At 36.2% G+C, this 18063-nt stretch overlaps 1 protein-coding gene across 1 annotated transcript in view; it reads right to left on the reverse strand.

Annotated features, from left to right (window-relative positions):
* The window catches only part of pard3ba (par-3 family cell polarity regulator beta a), a 167588-nt gene extending 152045 nt beyond the window's left edge, over positions 1-15543 (reverse strand). The window contains exons 1-2 of the mRNA XM_056258696.1: positions 15135-15543; positions 6527-6628 (exon numbers count right to left, since the gene is read on the reverse strand). Coding sequence (XP_056114671.1) covers positions 6527-6628; positions 15135-15251 — 219 coding nt within the window. The 5' untranslated portion in view covers positions 15252-15543. The remainder of the gene's footprint in view (positions 1-6526; positions 6629-15134) is intronic.
* Between the last annotated feature and the right edge of the window lie 2520 nt (positions 15544-18063).

An 18063-nucleotide genomic window follows, 5' to 3' on the forward strand; every position in this document is an offset into this window, starting at 1 on the left:
GATTTCGGGGCATCAAATCTGGGCATGAAATCATGGCTGTGTTTTGTTCATCAGTGAAAATGAGTTCCCACAGCTATTTCCCCAGTTTCTGAATAGCCTTAATCAATCAAATTCTTCAAGTATTATGAGATTTTTTTTATTAGAATCATCCTTCTGCATTCGAAATGTAATCGAATGAACCCGCGGCTCATATTAGCTGAATAGTGCTTAACTATGCCGGCAAATTGAGAAAAGCGCAGTAGTTAAACGTTCAGCTTGAGCAATCAGGCTCTATTCAGCAAGCATGATCGTTCTCTCAATGACGCCAGACGTGAAATGAAAAAAAGACAAATGCATTTCAAAATTAGCTGGATGCCACTGATGCTAACTATTGACTTAGCATTCATGCTGGCCCGCTATATATTTTAAATGTTTGTGGCCCAGAGACACACCACAATCTGCATATTAATTTGCAGTCTACAATAACGCCAATTACTCAGAAGTTGTTTATTCTGAATTAGCTTTTGAAATATGTGCTAATTAGCGTGGCAAATTCATTAGGCCTATTTACAAGGTCCAAAACATCACAAGGATGACCGTGAGTTAGAGAGAAAAAAAAACAATTAAAATAGGGGGAAAAAAAGAGTTATAAATTCATCAGAAGTATGCAAGGAATCGAGAGCTGGTAAATTGCACAATTTGCAGGCGTTAAAACAGAAGGATCTGAATTATCATTGAAGTTCATTAAAATGATACAAACAGACATCTGACAAAACTGTCTTTTATCTCTTGCACGTTCTTTCTTTACTCTTTTCTTTACTTTTTCTAAATATTTCTATTTCAAATAAATGCAATTACAAATTACCACCGTTTCCACAAACTAATCAAACAGAAGAAATGTTTCTTGAGCAGAAAATCAGCATATTAGAATGATTTCTGAAGGATCATGTGACACTGAAGACTGGAGTAATGATGCTTTGCATAACAGGAATAAATAACATTTTAAAATGTATTAAAATAGAAAATAGGTTATTTTAAATTGTTGTAATATTTCACAATATTGCTGTTTTTACTGTATTTATGATCAAATAAATGCAGCCTTGCTGACTTATTTCAAAAAGAAAAACATCTTACCAACCCCAAACTTTTATATAAAAACTATAAATACTGCCATAAGATTCTCACCTAAAGTAAAACATTTTATTCATAGTAAAATGAACCATGTCTGATCACCAAAAATATGAAAATGCAAATACAAAGTGCATTAATTTTACATCATTCTAATATACCGTTATTCCAACACTATTCCAGTACAAAGAATTGAACACATGTGACTAATTAAATCAAATAATAATAATAATTTAAAAACAATCTGTGAACAAATTTCAGACATCCAAGTAAGATGTTCGAGAATCCTAAGAATGACAAACGATTGGTCCCAAATTAGGATGGAAATTCCAATTGGAATCATGTAGTGATTCCATTTGGAGTTTTTCCTGACTAGATGTTGAATGAAACTCTCCTGTCTAATGGCTGTTAACCTGCCCATACTGATGGGCCGCTATGACAGCACTAGCACACAGGGACAGACCCATAATGCATCAGTGAGTGACAGTGAGTGGAAGTGAATGATAGGGCTGTACAGGTAATGCGGATCTTGGGAAAGTAAAGTGCCCTGTTATCATAGGGTGTAGTAGGGGATTTAGGTCATTATCAGTGACTCTGTAAAGCTCAAAGAAACACACATAATCACCATTCATCATCTGGAGTGGCTGATTATGGGCATTAGGCAAAAAGACAAGTGGGATGAACGCATGACGATAAGCTCATGAAGGTGGGTGAGGAATCCTTTATGGTCAGTATGATAATATCGCAGGATATCAGGTATTATTGACATATTGTACTCTGAACATTTGTCTTTGGAGGCTGACGGCAGTTTAATGCATGCAGAATGCGGGTGGGAGTAATTCAATTATAACCAAAACCCAAGTAGAAGTAACCTTAGAAGTGGTTTCAAATCGTGGTATACCAATTTATCAATTTATTAATTTAAGAAAATCAACATCTTCCAATCACTTGATGAATAAAAGTGAACAAGGACGTTTCTTCTTTATCCATTTAAAAATTGAATAACAGATTTGTTCATATATTTTTGTTGATTTTCTTTAAAATAAGTGCTCATTTAAATGAAAAGTTATCCAACAATGAAACTCAACCATTCACCAAATCACCATGATGTGTTTTTTATTCGGTGGAGCACAAAAAGAGCTATTTTGCACAATGAAAGTGAATAGGAGTTGCTGAGCTCTAAAACAACTCTATAAAAATATAAAAAAAATTGTGCATATGACTATATCCCAAGTCTTTTGAAGCCATACAGAACATTTATGTGTGAATATTTCAACTTTGAATTCAAATTTAATTCAATATACATTGAATCACATCATAAAATATATGGCACCATGATAAAATGAATGAATAATGAATGTAAGAACATTTACACCAAACAAATGATGACGTGCCAATACGTTAAAGAGAAAAGCATAGGTTGTCTAGGGCTAGACAACCTACTAGATTTTTCTTTTTCACTTTCACTGTGTGAAAAACAGAAGTTCAGAGATTATGTTAGTTAACTCATTTTGTATTCCACTGGAAAAAGAAAATCATACACAATCAGATTTGCTCATTGCTCACATTCAGACCTCTACCCACACAAGGAGACACCAAAGAACATCATAATCAACTCAAAATTGGTGTAAGTTCATAATACCGCCATAAAAACAGAGTAATACATTTAAAAGAGAAGAACTAGAGTGATTAATCGTTTAATTGACTAAAGGAAACAGTGTGGCAAGTCCTCCTAGCATGACCTCTCCGTCTCCCAGAGTCCACCGGGGGCCGACTACAGCAACTCTACCCATTAACGTCATTCATCATCCCACGCTGAATATTCATGGGCCGGGCCCGGGGGTCAAGCCAAGCGCCATCATTTCCTGCTGGGGGTTAATGTGCACCAGAGCAGGGGTGGGGCCGTAATCTGATTCCATCGCCATGGCAACTTCACCCTAATCAACCTCCGTTGGAGGTGAAGAACGGTCTAATGAAGATGCTGTGACTCCCTCGCACTGGCTTTGCATTAAAGTTGATTAGCATGCGCTACTAACGGTGAGACCTCGTCTCGGTGGAATGTTTCCAAAGGATGATAAAGATTATTATAACGGAGACGAAAGCCGCTTGACTGCATAATGGGCAATAATGGGCCCGGTCAGTGTGAAAAATGAGTTCGCAAGAATGGTTTTTCAGTCTAAATGGAAGGAAAACACTTTCAGGAAGAAAAAGAAAAATGCGTTTAGAATGCAATATCGTGCAGGAATCGATAGCAGCGAGCTAAAGAGAAAAAAGTTTCTCATTTCCTATTAAGCCTAAATTTCACGCCAGAAAGTTTGCCAATAATCTGTTTTATTGGAGTCAAAACAGCTCTGTTCCAATAAGAGAGAAGCTTAGACAACCATTTTAGGCATCAAAATGCTCTTTATACGAAAACAGGATGAAACAAAAACACTAATGCAAACATCACTTTCGCTGTTGCTTAAACTTAGAGTTAGTAATTTGAACAAACTCAGATTTACTAACAGCTTGCGTCAAGGCAAACCCTCTTTTGCTGTGGATTTACACAGTGAAAAATCAGCGCTGAGAAGACGTGGAAAGCGTATTTTTGTGGCTGACCTTATTGCATATGCATTTGTAGGAGTTTCCCTTTCAGACACAAAATTTTGGGGAGGAGAGCCTTTATGCAAGGTGATTTACTAAGGTTTGCACTAGTCAATTTACTGGTGTTTGCGCCATTATTTACCGCCCCAAAAAAAGCATGTCTTAAACCAGATGCTAATTTACGCTGCTCTTGGATTATGTTGTTCATTATGGAAATGATCCGGCTGCGTCCGGATATGTTTTGTAATTTGTCAGTAGATCAAGCGCAGAACATTCAACTCGCATCTGCGCTTTTTTGGAATTGCGCTCTCATGCTTTATATTTAATGTATTATTTATTCTATTGCTTGTAATTGTATCGATTGCTCTTGAAATTGTCCTATATCGTATTATCCTAGTACTGATTATTCTGTCCTGTTCAGCACTTTGGTCAACCATGGGTTGTTTTTAAATGTGCTTTACAAATAATGAATGAATGAATGAATGCTAATTTGCCCTGTTTAGTAAATCTGGCCCTATATAAGTATTAAACCTCAGCACACAGTTCGGCCAGCACCATCTGTGCTACAGACATGAATGACATCTCAAAACAGAGTTGGTTTATTACTTACTGTAAGTGATCCAACTTATTTTCACCTGGTGGACAATAAAATGGGTGAACAAATCCCACTAGTTTATATGAAACATCTAGAGACTACAAAAGTAACCACTTAGCAACTACCAAGGATATCCTAACAAGTGCATAGCAAAATGCTTAAAATACACAAGCACACACACACACACACAATACTCAGAACACCTTAGAAATTGCATAGCAACTCCCTGGCACCAGTAACATTAATGTAATTTCATAGATGATGAATGACTTAATCAATAGCTAAGATCCCCTATAATATGCACGTATTATACACATATATTATACACACCCTATAATATGCATGTGTGCTCAATTTCCATGCGTCCTCGTGTCAACAACTGCAGATATTTGGCAGTTATATTAAAGCTGCAGTCCGCAGTTTTTCCTCTTTGTCGCCATCTCTGTTCGAAATCTGCAATTGCAGTCATTCGCGGAATTATCAACTTTACGTGAGTTGTACTTCGACACCGCACAATGTTTGAGGAGAGTGTGCAGCTGTCAATCACCGCGCCGGTGTGGATACTGGTATTCAGAATCACAGATTATTCTTTTTGGAAGTATGACCAACATAATAATTTTCACCGGAAAATGTCATCTGAACAAGTAAGTAACATCCACTTTTGTTCTGGTTCTGAACAAAAGTGGAGAGACTCCTTCTTTATGTGTACAGATGTGTGTGTACAGATGTGTGTACAGATGTGTGTGTACAGATGTGATGTAATGACGCAAAGACATGCTCGAATCTCCCGCGGAAATCCACCAGTACCACTGGAATTAAAAACATTATTACAAGCTTACCGCTTTGAATCGAGCTAAGGCAAGCAGATAGTTTTGAACACTGGCTGGTTATGTATTTTCTCAAATATGTATTTTGGATAATTTTTAACCCAAAAAAAGCTACGGACTGCAGCTTTAATTCAACAAAAGCACAGGGTTTACATGAATAAAACAAATGAATTAGAAAGCTGCTCTGAGTGAATATCATATCATTTTCCAATGTCCCCAATAACATTGTGCCACTAACTTCTCCCCCAGAACAATTCAATTCCTAATAAACTGATCCAAATTTAAATGAAAGAAAGTGACTTAATCATTATAAGCTGCTCTGAATATCATATGAATATTTTATTAGTAATTATTCAGCTCCAGCTGACGAAGGTTTTATAATGCGTTCCATTTATGCGACTTATTATTATGCTTATCATTTGAATTTATTACAATTTATGAGATTATGCTATGCAAAATGGACATTTATCACACAAATGGTGTGAATATTAACATTAATATTATGCTGGGCAGATGTAGTTATTCAACAAGCTGAAATTATTCAGTTAGGGCTCTGCGTTTATATTGTTCCACAGTTTGTTATACAAAAAGACAGACAGAAAATAAGTAAATGTTCCCAAACTTGTTCTAAACTGAAATAGTGACGATGTCATTGGCGCGTACACCAATCCGCTCAAGGCAGGGAGGACAGGCTAAACAAGTCTCAGCTAAACATCGGTTTAGCACACTGAAGTAACTTGCTGTGCTTGTTCCCACTGCTAGACTGCAAAGATAATACAGTAGTTTTAGTTAACTGCAGCTTAGAGATCTATAAAGTCGATTACACTCTCAGGAGGAGGAAACATCTTATTTGTCTCCTTGACAAGTCGTGTGAAAGAAGGTACAGCCTCCATGTTGCTGTGACTGGCTGATTACCCTGTCAATGCGATAACGCCCACCAATAATGCTAATAGCTGGTCCACAAACCTGCATGAATGTGTCAAACTGGTAAAAATAGACAAACTAATTACAGGCTAAACAACCCACTCAGACGGCCTCACTTTTGGCCACATCCTACGTCTGTGACCATCACGACACCGACTAATGGTCAGAAAAGGAAGAGATTATTATTATTGTTCTTAAAAATATCCAAACAGCTGCTAGAGATAATAAGATTGAACTTGGAAGCTGTCTAAACATCAAATGAAAATTGAATTCAGTGAACTAAAACTCATACAGTGACCTCAATTCAGGGGTCCATCACAGGCCACTGCTACTGACAGGCAAAGTGATTAGCCACTTCCAGACAAACTTAACTACATTTGAACGCGTTTACCGCACATTTTTGTGACAAACATGCTAGATAATGTTCATAGTAAGTAAAATCTCTCAGTCCAGCTCTAGTGTTCGTGTATAGGTACCACGGTAGACGTACCTTGTCTTTGTCCTCCACCAGGTCTGTTAGCATGTCATCTGGGTCCAGGATCCCCCCGTCCTCGTACTCCACATGGTGCGTCCGTACCAGGAATTCCCCATCCTGTTGAAAACAATAGGTCCATCAGTGAAGTCCTCCGTTCAACAACAATACCAGAGACTAATCAGATGAATTTGGAAGTTTTGGACAGACAACATGCTGTTTTGTTCTTACAACTATTAAAAATTATTTCTGTAATCAAAGGATATACAAACATATTAGCAGATAGAAATGTCATGTTATGTTTATAATTATTAAATGATTAGGATAGTTCGGACTAGGATAGAAATCTGATTGGATAAGCCACAGAATAATTGTTATTGATTATATTTACTAATCAATTAAAATGATTTGTTCAGCATCTGTCTTTTATCATGATGTTGTTACCACCACTTAAATCACTGCAACACACAGGCTGCTGTTGGTTAATGTTTAATATCTCACTTTATTTGAGAACGTCTCCATTACAAAAAAGATAACATGCAAAATACGCCCTCGTTTGACATGCTGGCTGAAAGAACCCACATTTGTTTAGCCAGAAAGCCCTTTAGTCATGATTAGGAAACAATAGCAGCTTTTATGTCCATCTGTGTTTCCATGTGGATGAATGTATGGTAACTAAGGAAGTGATGACAATAAAAGATGTGTTTCCTGTTGCTGAAAGGTTTAATTTTACAGCACATTCACAACATTACCATTACAGCACAGACTGATATATATACGATCCACAGAGCACATAGATTCATAGCATTAAGAAATAAACTATGGCTATGCGATGTTATACCGTTTTTGAATCCATTCAGCCGATCTCCGGTTCTGGCGGTACCACTTTCAGCATAGCTTAGCATACATCATTGAAGTGGACAAGACCATTAGCATTTCTCAACAAAAAAAAATGACCAAAGAGTTTCGATATTTTAAATATTTAAAACTTGACTCTTCTGTAGTTACATCGTGCACTAAGACCGACGGAAAATGTAAAGTTGCGATTTTCTAGGCTGATATGGCTAGGAACTATACTCTCATTCCTGCGTAATAATCAAGAAACTTTACTGCCGTACCATGAGAGCAGCAGGCGTAATGATATGACACAGCGCCTGAAAATAGGTCACCTTCCGTCAACACAACGGAACTATTTTCAGGCGCTGTGTCATATCATTACGCCTGCTGCTCTCATGGTACGGCAGTAAAGTTTCTTGATTATTACGCAGGAATGAGAGTATAGTTCCTAGCCATATCAGCCTAGAAAATCGCAACTTTACATTTTCCGTTGGTCTTAGTGCACGATGTAACTACAGAAGAGTCAAGTTTTAAATAGGAAAAATATCGAAACTCTTTGGTCATTTTTTTTTGAGAAATGCTAATGGTCTTGTCCACTTCAATGATGTATGCTAAGCTATGCTGAAAGTGGTACCGCCAGAACCGGAGATCGGCTGAATGGATTCAAAAACGGTAAAACTCAACAGTTTAACTCTGAGGGAGTTGTAAAATGAGCCTATTTCCAAAAAAAGTGGAGTATCCCTTTAAGGCAGGTACAAAGCAAGAATCACTATTAATCACACCGTGACAACTTAAACTATTTACAAAAAAAAATGAAAAAATACACATACATGCACTACTGTTCAAAGGTTTGGGGTCTGTAAGATTTTTCTTAAAGAATGAAATGAATACTTTTATTCAGCAAGGATGCAGTAAATTGATTAAAAGTGACAGTAAATATATGTATAATGTTACAAAAGATTTCTATTTTAAATGAATGCTGTTCTTTCAAATGTTCTAATCGAAGAATCCTGAAAAAAATTATCATGCTTGCACAAAAATATAAAAAACACGACTGTTTTCAACATTGATAATACATGTTTCTTGAGCAGAAAATCAGCATATTAGAATGATTTCTGATCATGTGACACTTAAGACTGGAGTAATGATGCTGAAAATTCATTTTATTTTATAATAAATAGAAACAAATTACTTTCAATTGTAATAATACTTCACAAAACATATCAAATGGCTGCAATGAATTTCCTTTATTGACCTTGACAAGACAGGTTACAGGGCGAATGAGAACTTGAAAATGTACGGTGGGAATGCATACAATCATGTGTACACATGTAACCAGATAAGATAAGTCAGATGGGTACGTTTTCATAGTTTGAATACCATCAGCTCATTACCAAACAAACTCGCCGAACAACTTTCTACTTGGGTTGGGGAAGAAGAAAAAAAATACTACAATAGTCTAAAAGAACGTGTTTGGCTAGTAATGCATGATGACAAAACAGATCCAGGTCAACGCCTTTTTTTCAGCAGAAACCTCAATTAAACTGTTGACACGCATGACAATAAATGCTCAAATCTCCATGTCATGCAATCATGCTGAATGTTAAACAGCAGACAACTAAACTGTTGCAGTTCGATACAATGAAAGTCTATTTCAATGAAGGTCTTTGTTAAAAAGTGCATTAAATGTTCTATCATTGTGAACTTCAGTACGATATATAGAATAGAAACCTAGAAGTTTGGTCAAAACTGTGAATGATCTGTGATAGTCTTGGGTGCATCAAACAATCTAGTATATTTTTGCACCAAAAGTACACATTCATGCAAATGAAAAACCTAATAAAATGTCTAAAATCTTTATTTAAATCATAATATAAATATATAAATATTTGTTTTCTGACATATAAGCTGCTAAAAATAAATAACATTTTTTTTTTTGATTTGGCCAGTTGAAATAGTATGTACAGGATCCAATAGGATATTTAAAGAAAACAGTGAGGCTACACTGAAAATATGATTTATTTTCTCTTTATTTAAACCTGGGAATAAACAAGTCAATGGATTTAGGGGGGAAATTTTACATAAAAACTAATATTTAAGAATACGTTTCCGCACTCGGACAATAAAAATTCAGATTAAATCTTTTCACCGAAAGTGTGTTTTATTTCTCCTTTTTAGATAACTGGTATCAATCTCAGACAGGTTTGTTAAGTGGTTTGCCAGGTCTTCTGGGGTAAATTGAAAACCTAAAGAGGTTGTTCAACATTATTAAGCAAGTCACAGTTCTATGGGGAGGAAGAAAGATTGTTAAACGGTAATGTTTCTTGGCTGACCACTTGTGATCGCATCACCGAAAACGCATCTTAACACCAGGTGTAAACAAGGCTTGTCCCTTGCTAGCTTGATATTCCCGGGAAATTGTACATGCATATAATGTGCGGGCGTCAGCGAGCCGCAATCAATATGCGTGAGACTCGCGGAGAGGGATGTCTGAGTTTCTTTTTGCACACACAAGCACATATTCTGAAGTTCAAAAGAGAATAACTGCTCAATCTATTCACAACCCATCCAAAACCCGTTCAAAAACGCAGTTTCAACCCTCCAAAAACATGTTAAAACGGAAGCTGATACCATCAAATACTGAAAGAGGCAGTTCCCCCTATCCATAATGAAACAGTGACTCTCAATTCAACCCAGATTAACACACTCTGATATTTTTTGTGAAGGCGCTTTCTCTGCTTCAGACTCAACAGGAAGCAGCCGTTTGCGTCCACCCTGCTGGTGTGGAAAAGTGTTCATGCGGTTTAGGCAGATATGTCTGCTGGGACTGTTTTCAGCTTCATGAAACCATCTGAGAAAACATTTGCTTTGGATGAACAACACACCTGGTGCGTTTTACACACACAAGCTCAAGCTCCCGTAACACTTTAGACTTTTAAAGCTTCCCACAGCAAAAACCTGTAATATTAATACAGATTCATTATCATTAACATACATCTTGCCAATGACAAGAAGAAACAAATGAATATGGAGTATGTGAGAAGCTATGGAAAACTGTGACTATTTCGTAGAAGTATGATCACAGTAAACATACAAATTTGCTGATCCAGAGAATGCTAGCCTATAGTTATGAAACTATCATATCATTGATCATTGTTTCTGTGTTACAATAATTTAAATTATCACAGAAGTACTGGAATAAACGTTTTTAATTCGGGCTTTTGGGACTTTTGAAAATAACTTGACACTTCAAATAAAAATTGTATCAATTATGGTTGTCATTTATTTAAGATTAGTTCGAAAATGCAGATTCATCCAATAATGAAACAAGTGAAGTCTTTATGAATGAGTCATTGAATCGTTCATCTTAAACTGATTTAAAAATAATAATTAAATGAAATATTTTTAAATAGACTGCAGCATTTTTGTCAGAACATCTAATAAATTACATGTTATTTTGTTTAGTTACCTTCTATTCAGAGAATCACCATCTCTAATTTTAACAAACTAAATTGTGAATTTTCCAGTGATTTATTGTCTTTTTGTTTTTTCTCCCACAAATCCCATAAAACACTATGAGAAATCCGAAAATGCAAGATCCGATTACCTGTGATTAAACAGCAGGAAGTTGTTTGGTCTCAAATGTCAAACACACAGTAATCAGCCTCTCCATCTATGAGAACTGAGAAGTAATTCCTACATGCACTAACTGTAAATGATTCCTCACAGCTACAATCTTTAATTAGTGTTGTTTTGTTGCAAAGGCAAGCACATTATGATTACTATATACTGATGGGTTAATAATCTATCTGAACAAACCCCTAATGCAAAGTATGAAATGTCAGCATGTAATTCATCCAGAACACTTTGTGATACAATACCTCAAATCATGCACATTATTGAGAAGAGTGATTTTCTAAGTGATTACACTTTTTTTTTTTTTTTTGATAAAACAACCCAAAAGACTTACATTTCGCAATCATGGAATGCACAATAACATTGGTATTTTACATTTGCTTCGATCTTGAAGTCTTTAATCAATTATGGCTAATAACTGCCTTAAAATTTATTTGCAACCCATTTTACCTTCATAATATGAGGCCAGTTGCTTAAACAAAGCCATTAAATTAAGATTGTGTTGTAAGAACCAGTATGACTAACTAGTTGTTAGCCAAGGGGCAATCAGTCTTACTTTTCAGCATCAAATTAGACCAATCTTATGAAAAGTTATGAACTACTGTTTTTCATATAAATACAATAGAAACCATACATTTGACCATGGTAGTGAGGTGCTGTATGTGTGGTTTTAACTGTGGTAATCATGATCTAAATGTATGCTACTATGGAAGACCAATGGTTCATTTTAATAAATCTCAAACAGTCAGAATATTTAAATTTTACCATATAAAAATTAGGTTGTTACAATTATTACAGATGCTACTGTTTTTGTTAATGAACATGAATACATCTGCATCCTAACTCAAGCTACTACTACGGTCAAATGTATGTTTCTAAGAGACGAAACATATTATTAATATAGTAATATTATAAATATTGCAGCCACCCTGCACTGCAAACTGTGCCGAAGATACGTGACATCAAAGTCAGGCAACACCCTGTCCCATGATTTGAAACAATGTCACCCGTAAGCACATGCAGAAACTTAGAAATACATTTTCTATTACGATATATTTTGTTAAGGGAAAATTACTGGAAAAGTGTAAAGTACACAAGTAGTTCTTGTTCAGTAAAATCGCTTGTTTGGAAGTTTTTTTGGACCCTTGGTTAACTATGTTTCGAAATAAATGGCAAGCTAGCATTGCATATTGAAGATATTAATACATTTAGAATATGTAAATGTGGTGCGCTCAATTTTCTCGCATGTTTGCAGCACGTGTTTTGCACATCAAAACTACGCACTCTAATGAAGACCTTTCCTAATCGAGTTTTATCGATTAAATTATTATCGACAATTAATTGATCGTTGATTAATCGTTAGCACCCCTATCAATCAGAGGGTCAGAATGAAGGTTGAACGTAATAGTTTTTCTGCATTTGTTTTTTGTGGGAAAAAAACGTTAACATTATAAGTGAACCTCAATGAACATAGTAAAATAAAAATAAAAATATCATGTCAGAAAGTATGACCCCTTCAGAAAGTAAATAGGGTCAGTTTTCAGCATATAGGAACGGTCCTATCGGACTATGATATTGCATATACCCATTGTGACATTTAAATCCAAGGCAATTTGTTGTAGGGATGGCTGCTGACACCGATGGCTTTGTGCTCTTGGAAGTGTGCCGTGTGTAGTGATCTCAGCAGCGCTGCCTGCCAAGTCAGCTCTCCAGCAAACCTCAGAGGTTAGCAGCGGCCCGGCAGAGCCCAGCTATGGCAGGATAATAAAGCAGTTTTCCTCAGATGTCAGTTAATCTCAACCAGTCAGTAAGATCTTGCTGGACACGCAAACATCACTGAATGGGACTGACACTTTTAATTCAGTATTCTTATAGGATTGGTTTTAGGGGTAGACAGACTACTAACTATTTTTTAAGAAGCATATAAACCAACATCAACATCAACATGAAACCAAAATGTAGTTTTTTTTTCATTTTCTTAACATAAAACGATTCACCAGTGCAGTGCGTCAGTTTTCCTAAAGAAAACAAAATGTTGTCTTTATAACCTTTTTTTAAATTTAATGATAACTTTCTCCTATTCTGCAACAATTTTCATAAGCCAGATTTCCACCCAAGGATTTTAGTAGACCCAAGAAGTAGATTTAACATGACACTAAACAAACATCAACCAAGAACAGAAAAGAAAAAGTGTTGAAATTAAAGTAGACATCTTAGGTTGTAATTTGAATTTAAAACTTGATTGCAATGCATAAATGCAGCAAATGTAGTGTATCCTCAATAAAACTGCAGTAGATCTAAATGGGCAGTCGGAATCATAATTGTGCAGCTCTACTAGAGTTAACCTGAAGCTTATTTGAGTAATCATCCCATCACATTTGCAAAACAGGACCCTGGTCTTCATTAATAATGCATAATGTGTTTTCATTGTTGACATCATTGTAAATCGTCCATTTAAACTAATAACAGCTCATCTCTCAAAGTAAATGTAAATTAAACATCCATCCACAGACACATTTGCATTTTAAAGTGTACAACTAACATCAACACAATCTGCTTGTTGTATGTGAATATGCACAATGTCTAAGCAAGGTGAAGTGCATCACGGATGCATCATGCACCGCTATCATAGATGAAGGGCTCAATACTTCAGTGACGCATGAGACCCGAGAGGTGGGTTGACAGAATGGATACAGCGCCCACGTCTACCCCAGCACGCCTGGCACAGGCCCATCCCATCCGACTGAGCCAATCTCAGCCGATAACGTCCATCAGTCTAAAACCTCATACTAAAACCTCCCATAAAGCCAGCCATCTCAGCCAGAGAGCCCAGGCCAAACTAATCAAACACAGCCTGCCACCTGCATTTGGAGATAGGGGGCGATTAATGACACGGCTGTATTCATCACATCAGTCCTGCTTTATTCCACCTGGCATTTACTGCAGGAGCTGGACAAAAGGACTAGCATAGTTAACAGTGACCAAGCATTGCACTATTAAAGTGTGATTATGCTCAGTGAGGACTAATATAAGGTGATATAAAAAAAAAACTCTAAGTGGAATATAGTTGGGACTTGGGACATATTTATTTATGTATAAGTTAATGATGATATTAACAATTTGAAGATCGAAGTGCAATAATTGACCCATTAGAAGTACACCTCTAAAAACATTTTAACACAATAAATGCATGACACTTTCACATAAATTATCAATCTGAACAATCACCAAGCTGTCAAATACTCCAAATAACAAACTCCAAAGTAATTGTAAATAATGCACACACACACATTCATAGGCTACTACATACATACATGATTTCTGAAAGACTGGAGTGTTGATGCTGAAAATTCAGCTTTGCATCACAAAAATAATTTATATTTGAAAGTATATTGAAATAGAATACCATTATTTTAAATTGCAATATTTCACGATATTGCTGTTTTTTTCTGTATTTTTTTTATTTTTATCAAATAAAGGCAGGCTTGATGAGCAAAGAGACTTCTTTCAAAAACAATAAAAATAGTAGTTTTTCAAACTTTTGACCAGTACTGTGTGAAATATGCATGTAGGCTAATAATAATAATATTGTTATTATTAATATATATATATATATATATGTGTGTGTGTGTGTGTGTGTGTGTGTGTGTATGTGTGTGTGTGTGTGTGTGTGTGTGTTTTAAAATTGTAATATATATCCAAACAAAAGTGAAGAGAAAGTCACTGGTAACAGAGGACTAACAATCTAAGTCAATTTCCCAGACATACTGTGTAGACCTAAAGATAATATTTACATATTTGAGGCGCAGAACAAATCTTTCACCACAGTATCAGACTGTAGGAATGTCTAAAGATATTGAATATTTAAAACAATAACCAGAAATCTGAAAAAGGGCAGTGTTGACAGACAGCTCAAGATCACGTGATATGAGCTTGAGGGCACACCCGGTGAAGGCTTTAATATTAATATTCATGAACCAGGCCTTCGCCATAGTAGGATTCGCCACCCGGTAAACAGGTGTAGTTTTTCAAATACTTCCGATTAAAAATGCCAAAGTAAGTCTATTTAAACAATCCATAGTGAACAGTCGGACTCATAAATTAATATTTATTACGATTTGTTACGATTTCAAACTTAAAAACAACACGTTACCTGTTCAACAATCTTCTTGTATCTTTGAGTGGCTTGATCGATCAAATCCCGTACCATCCAACTGTCTTTACACGGGACGACAACCCTCGTTTCCCCGAAATTGACCGTGACTTTCATCTTAACTTGCTCATCAAACGTTCAGCTATCCTCGTAGTTTGTTTATAGCACAGTTTCTCTTAAAACCAGCGCCGAAGAGTCAACAGGTGTCATTGGTCAACTGTTACAGGTGATGTTCCTCCTTCTCTTTAATGTACAAATAAAGTCCTCAGTAAGGCAATATTAAGTCCATGAACGGAATAATCGTCAAGTAGCCACATTCCCAAACCACCTGAAGAGAAAGACACAATCCCGGATGACAGAGAAAAGTCCTGATGTGTTTTTCCCGAGTTCACGCGCGCTGAAGTCCAGAGTGAAACCGGAAGCGGCAGATACAGTGCATAACTATCGTGATTGATTGACTGACAGCCAGCTTTAAACTCTCAGTTCCCTTAGAATAATCACTGCGGAGAGGAAGATGTAGCCTACTTACAGAGATGAATGACTCACTTGACACAGAATGAATAAGTACTAAAGTTATAGGGAATCTCACATATTCTAAGAGAAAATAGAAATAGAGAAGTTTCTCTTCACTTGATTGTATTGTTGTATGAGTAAACTCTCATGATGGATGGAAGGATAGATAGATAGATAGATAGATAGATAGATAGATAGATAGATAGATAGATAGATAGATAGATAGATAGATAGATAGATAGATAGATAGATAGATAGATAGATAGATAGATAGATAGATATTGTTATGACAACATGCCCGTCATTGTCAACATATATTTATTTATTTATTTACTGAACATATATATCATTTATAAATTAACTTTTTTCCTCTAAGAAACAGCAGTGGAAATAGCTATTTTGCAGCAGAGACTTTAAGGTAGTACTTGTGCAGAAGTTGATTATTAAAAGGAAAGATACCCTGAGAATTTGCACTGCATGAAGTAAAAAGATTGATGAGCCTGTGGGTTTAAATTACAGTACAAAGTGCATCTAAATTAAAGAAGACTTCCTCTTTGAAATATTAGTTCACAGTCCCCAGGCCTTACTTTGCAACTACATATTCCAGTGACAATGGGCTATTATCAGAGGACTATTGTGTGTCCCTAGTGTTTCATTGACCCAATTACACTATCAACCTCTCCAACCTCCGTCTACACCCTTCCAGCCTTCTCATCAGCCATATACATGAAGAAGATAGTGATGTGACAGCTTTATTATTCCCACAGTTTGAATGAATTCTAAATAGCATTCATGTTCTTAGTTTAGATGAATTATGCACATATTCTTTATTGCTCCCCTGATACTTCCCCAGAGGACGTACTGTTTAAAGTTGGTATAAAAGTAATTATATATATATATATATTTTTTTTTTTCATTTTACCGACCCCACACATTTGAATATTTGTGAACATATATGTTTAGACAAAGTTTGAACACTTAAACCTTAACAGTTCTTATTAGCATTGAAATGCAGTATAAGCACCAATGTGACAACAATACACTTGATAGTAAGCTGGCGCTGCTCCTTTAGTCCGGGATCGTCCCATCATTTTAACAGGAGATGCCAAACTCTGCCATCTGGAGGAGTGACTGTGCCAGCCAAAATCCAGACTTTTCTCTTTCTCATATCCAATTTTTCATATGCAATTCAACAACAGATTTAATGCTAGCATTACCACAGCCATTTAGAGAAAGTTATGGTTTACAATCCCTTTCCTCGCCATAAAATATAATGGGTTTAATGGGAAAAACAAAGCACTAAATGTTTTTGGAACACTCATTTATTTAGGAAGGGTATAGATGGTCTCACAGCATATAAGGTTTATGAGGCACACATTCAAAGCGAGTATGACCGATGTGCCAGACATCAAAAATACTGCTTAGCCAGCACAGTGGAGTTAATGGAGCTGGTGAAGCTATCCGGTAACCATTATAACTATAAAACAGCATGCCTCAAATGCTCAGAATTGTTTAAGTATGAGAGCATTAGAAAAATCTCAAGGGTATCAAGATAGTTAACATGATGGTTACAATCAGCGGGAAGCGCTAACATAAATCAACTATAAGTTCTAACATAAACAAGCCTTTCACTGTCAATTAACTTCGCTAGCCAATCAAGTGCTCTCATTTGTGTCATATCATTTATATGCACAAATTAATGTATTTGTTCCATGTTGTTTTCATGCCTGCTATAGTGATTAAGTAGAGGCCAAAATTAAGTACAAATAGATTAGAAATACTTTTATTGTGCAGTGAAAAAGTGTGCATATTTCTAAATGGAATTTTATAAAATAACTAAACTCCTATTAGCAAACTAATAACCTACTATCCAATCAATTCCCAATGGACACAATTAAGTTCCACCCTTAACAATTTTTCTTGTTCGAGAAGCCGTTTCACTCGGACATACACTCACCTAAAGGATTATTAGGAACACCATACTAATACTGTGTTTGACATCCTTCCGCCTTCAGAACTGCCTTAATTCTACATGGCATTGATTCAACAAGGTGCTGAAATCATTCTTTAGAAATGTTGGCCCATATTGATAGGATAGCATCTTGCAGTTGATGGAGATTTGTGGGATGCACATCCAGGGCACGAAGCTCCCGTTCCACCACATCCCAAAGATGCTCTATTGGGTTGAGATCTGGTGACTGTGGGGGCCTTTTTAGTACAGTGAACTCATTGTCATGTTCAAGAAACCAATTTGAAATGATTCGAGCTTTGTGACATGGTGCATTATCCTGCTGGAAGTAGCCATCAGAGGAAGGGTACATGGTGGCCATAAAGGGATGGACATGGTCAGAAACAATGCTCAGGTAGGCCGTGGCATTTAAACGATGCCCAATTGGCACTAAGGGGCCTAAAGTGT

Source organism: Rhinichthys klamathensis, unplaced genomic scaffold, assembly GCF_029890125.1.
Source record: "Rhinichthys klamathensis goyatoka isolate OS25496 unplaced genomic scaffold, OSU_Roscu_1.1 h1tg000157l_1, whole genome shotgun sequence".
NCBI classification, from domain to species: domain Eukaryota; kingdom Metazoa; phylum Chordata; class Actinopteri; order Cypriniformes; family Leuciscidae; genus Rhinichthys; species Rhinichthys klamathensis.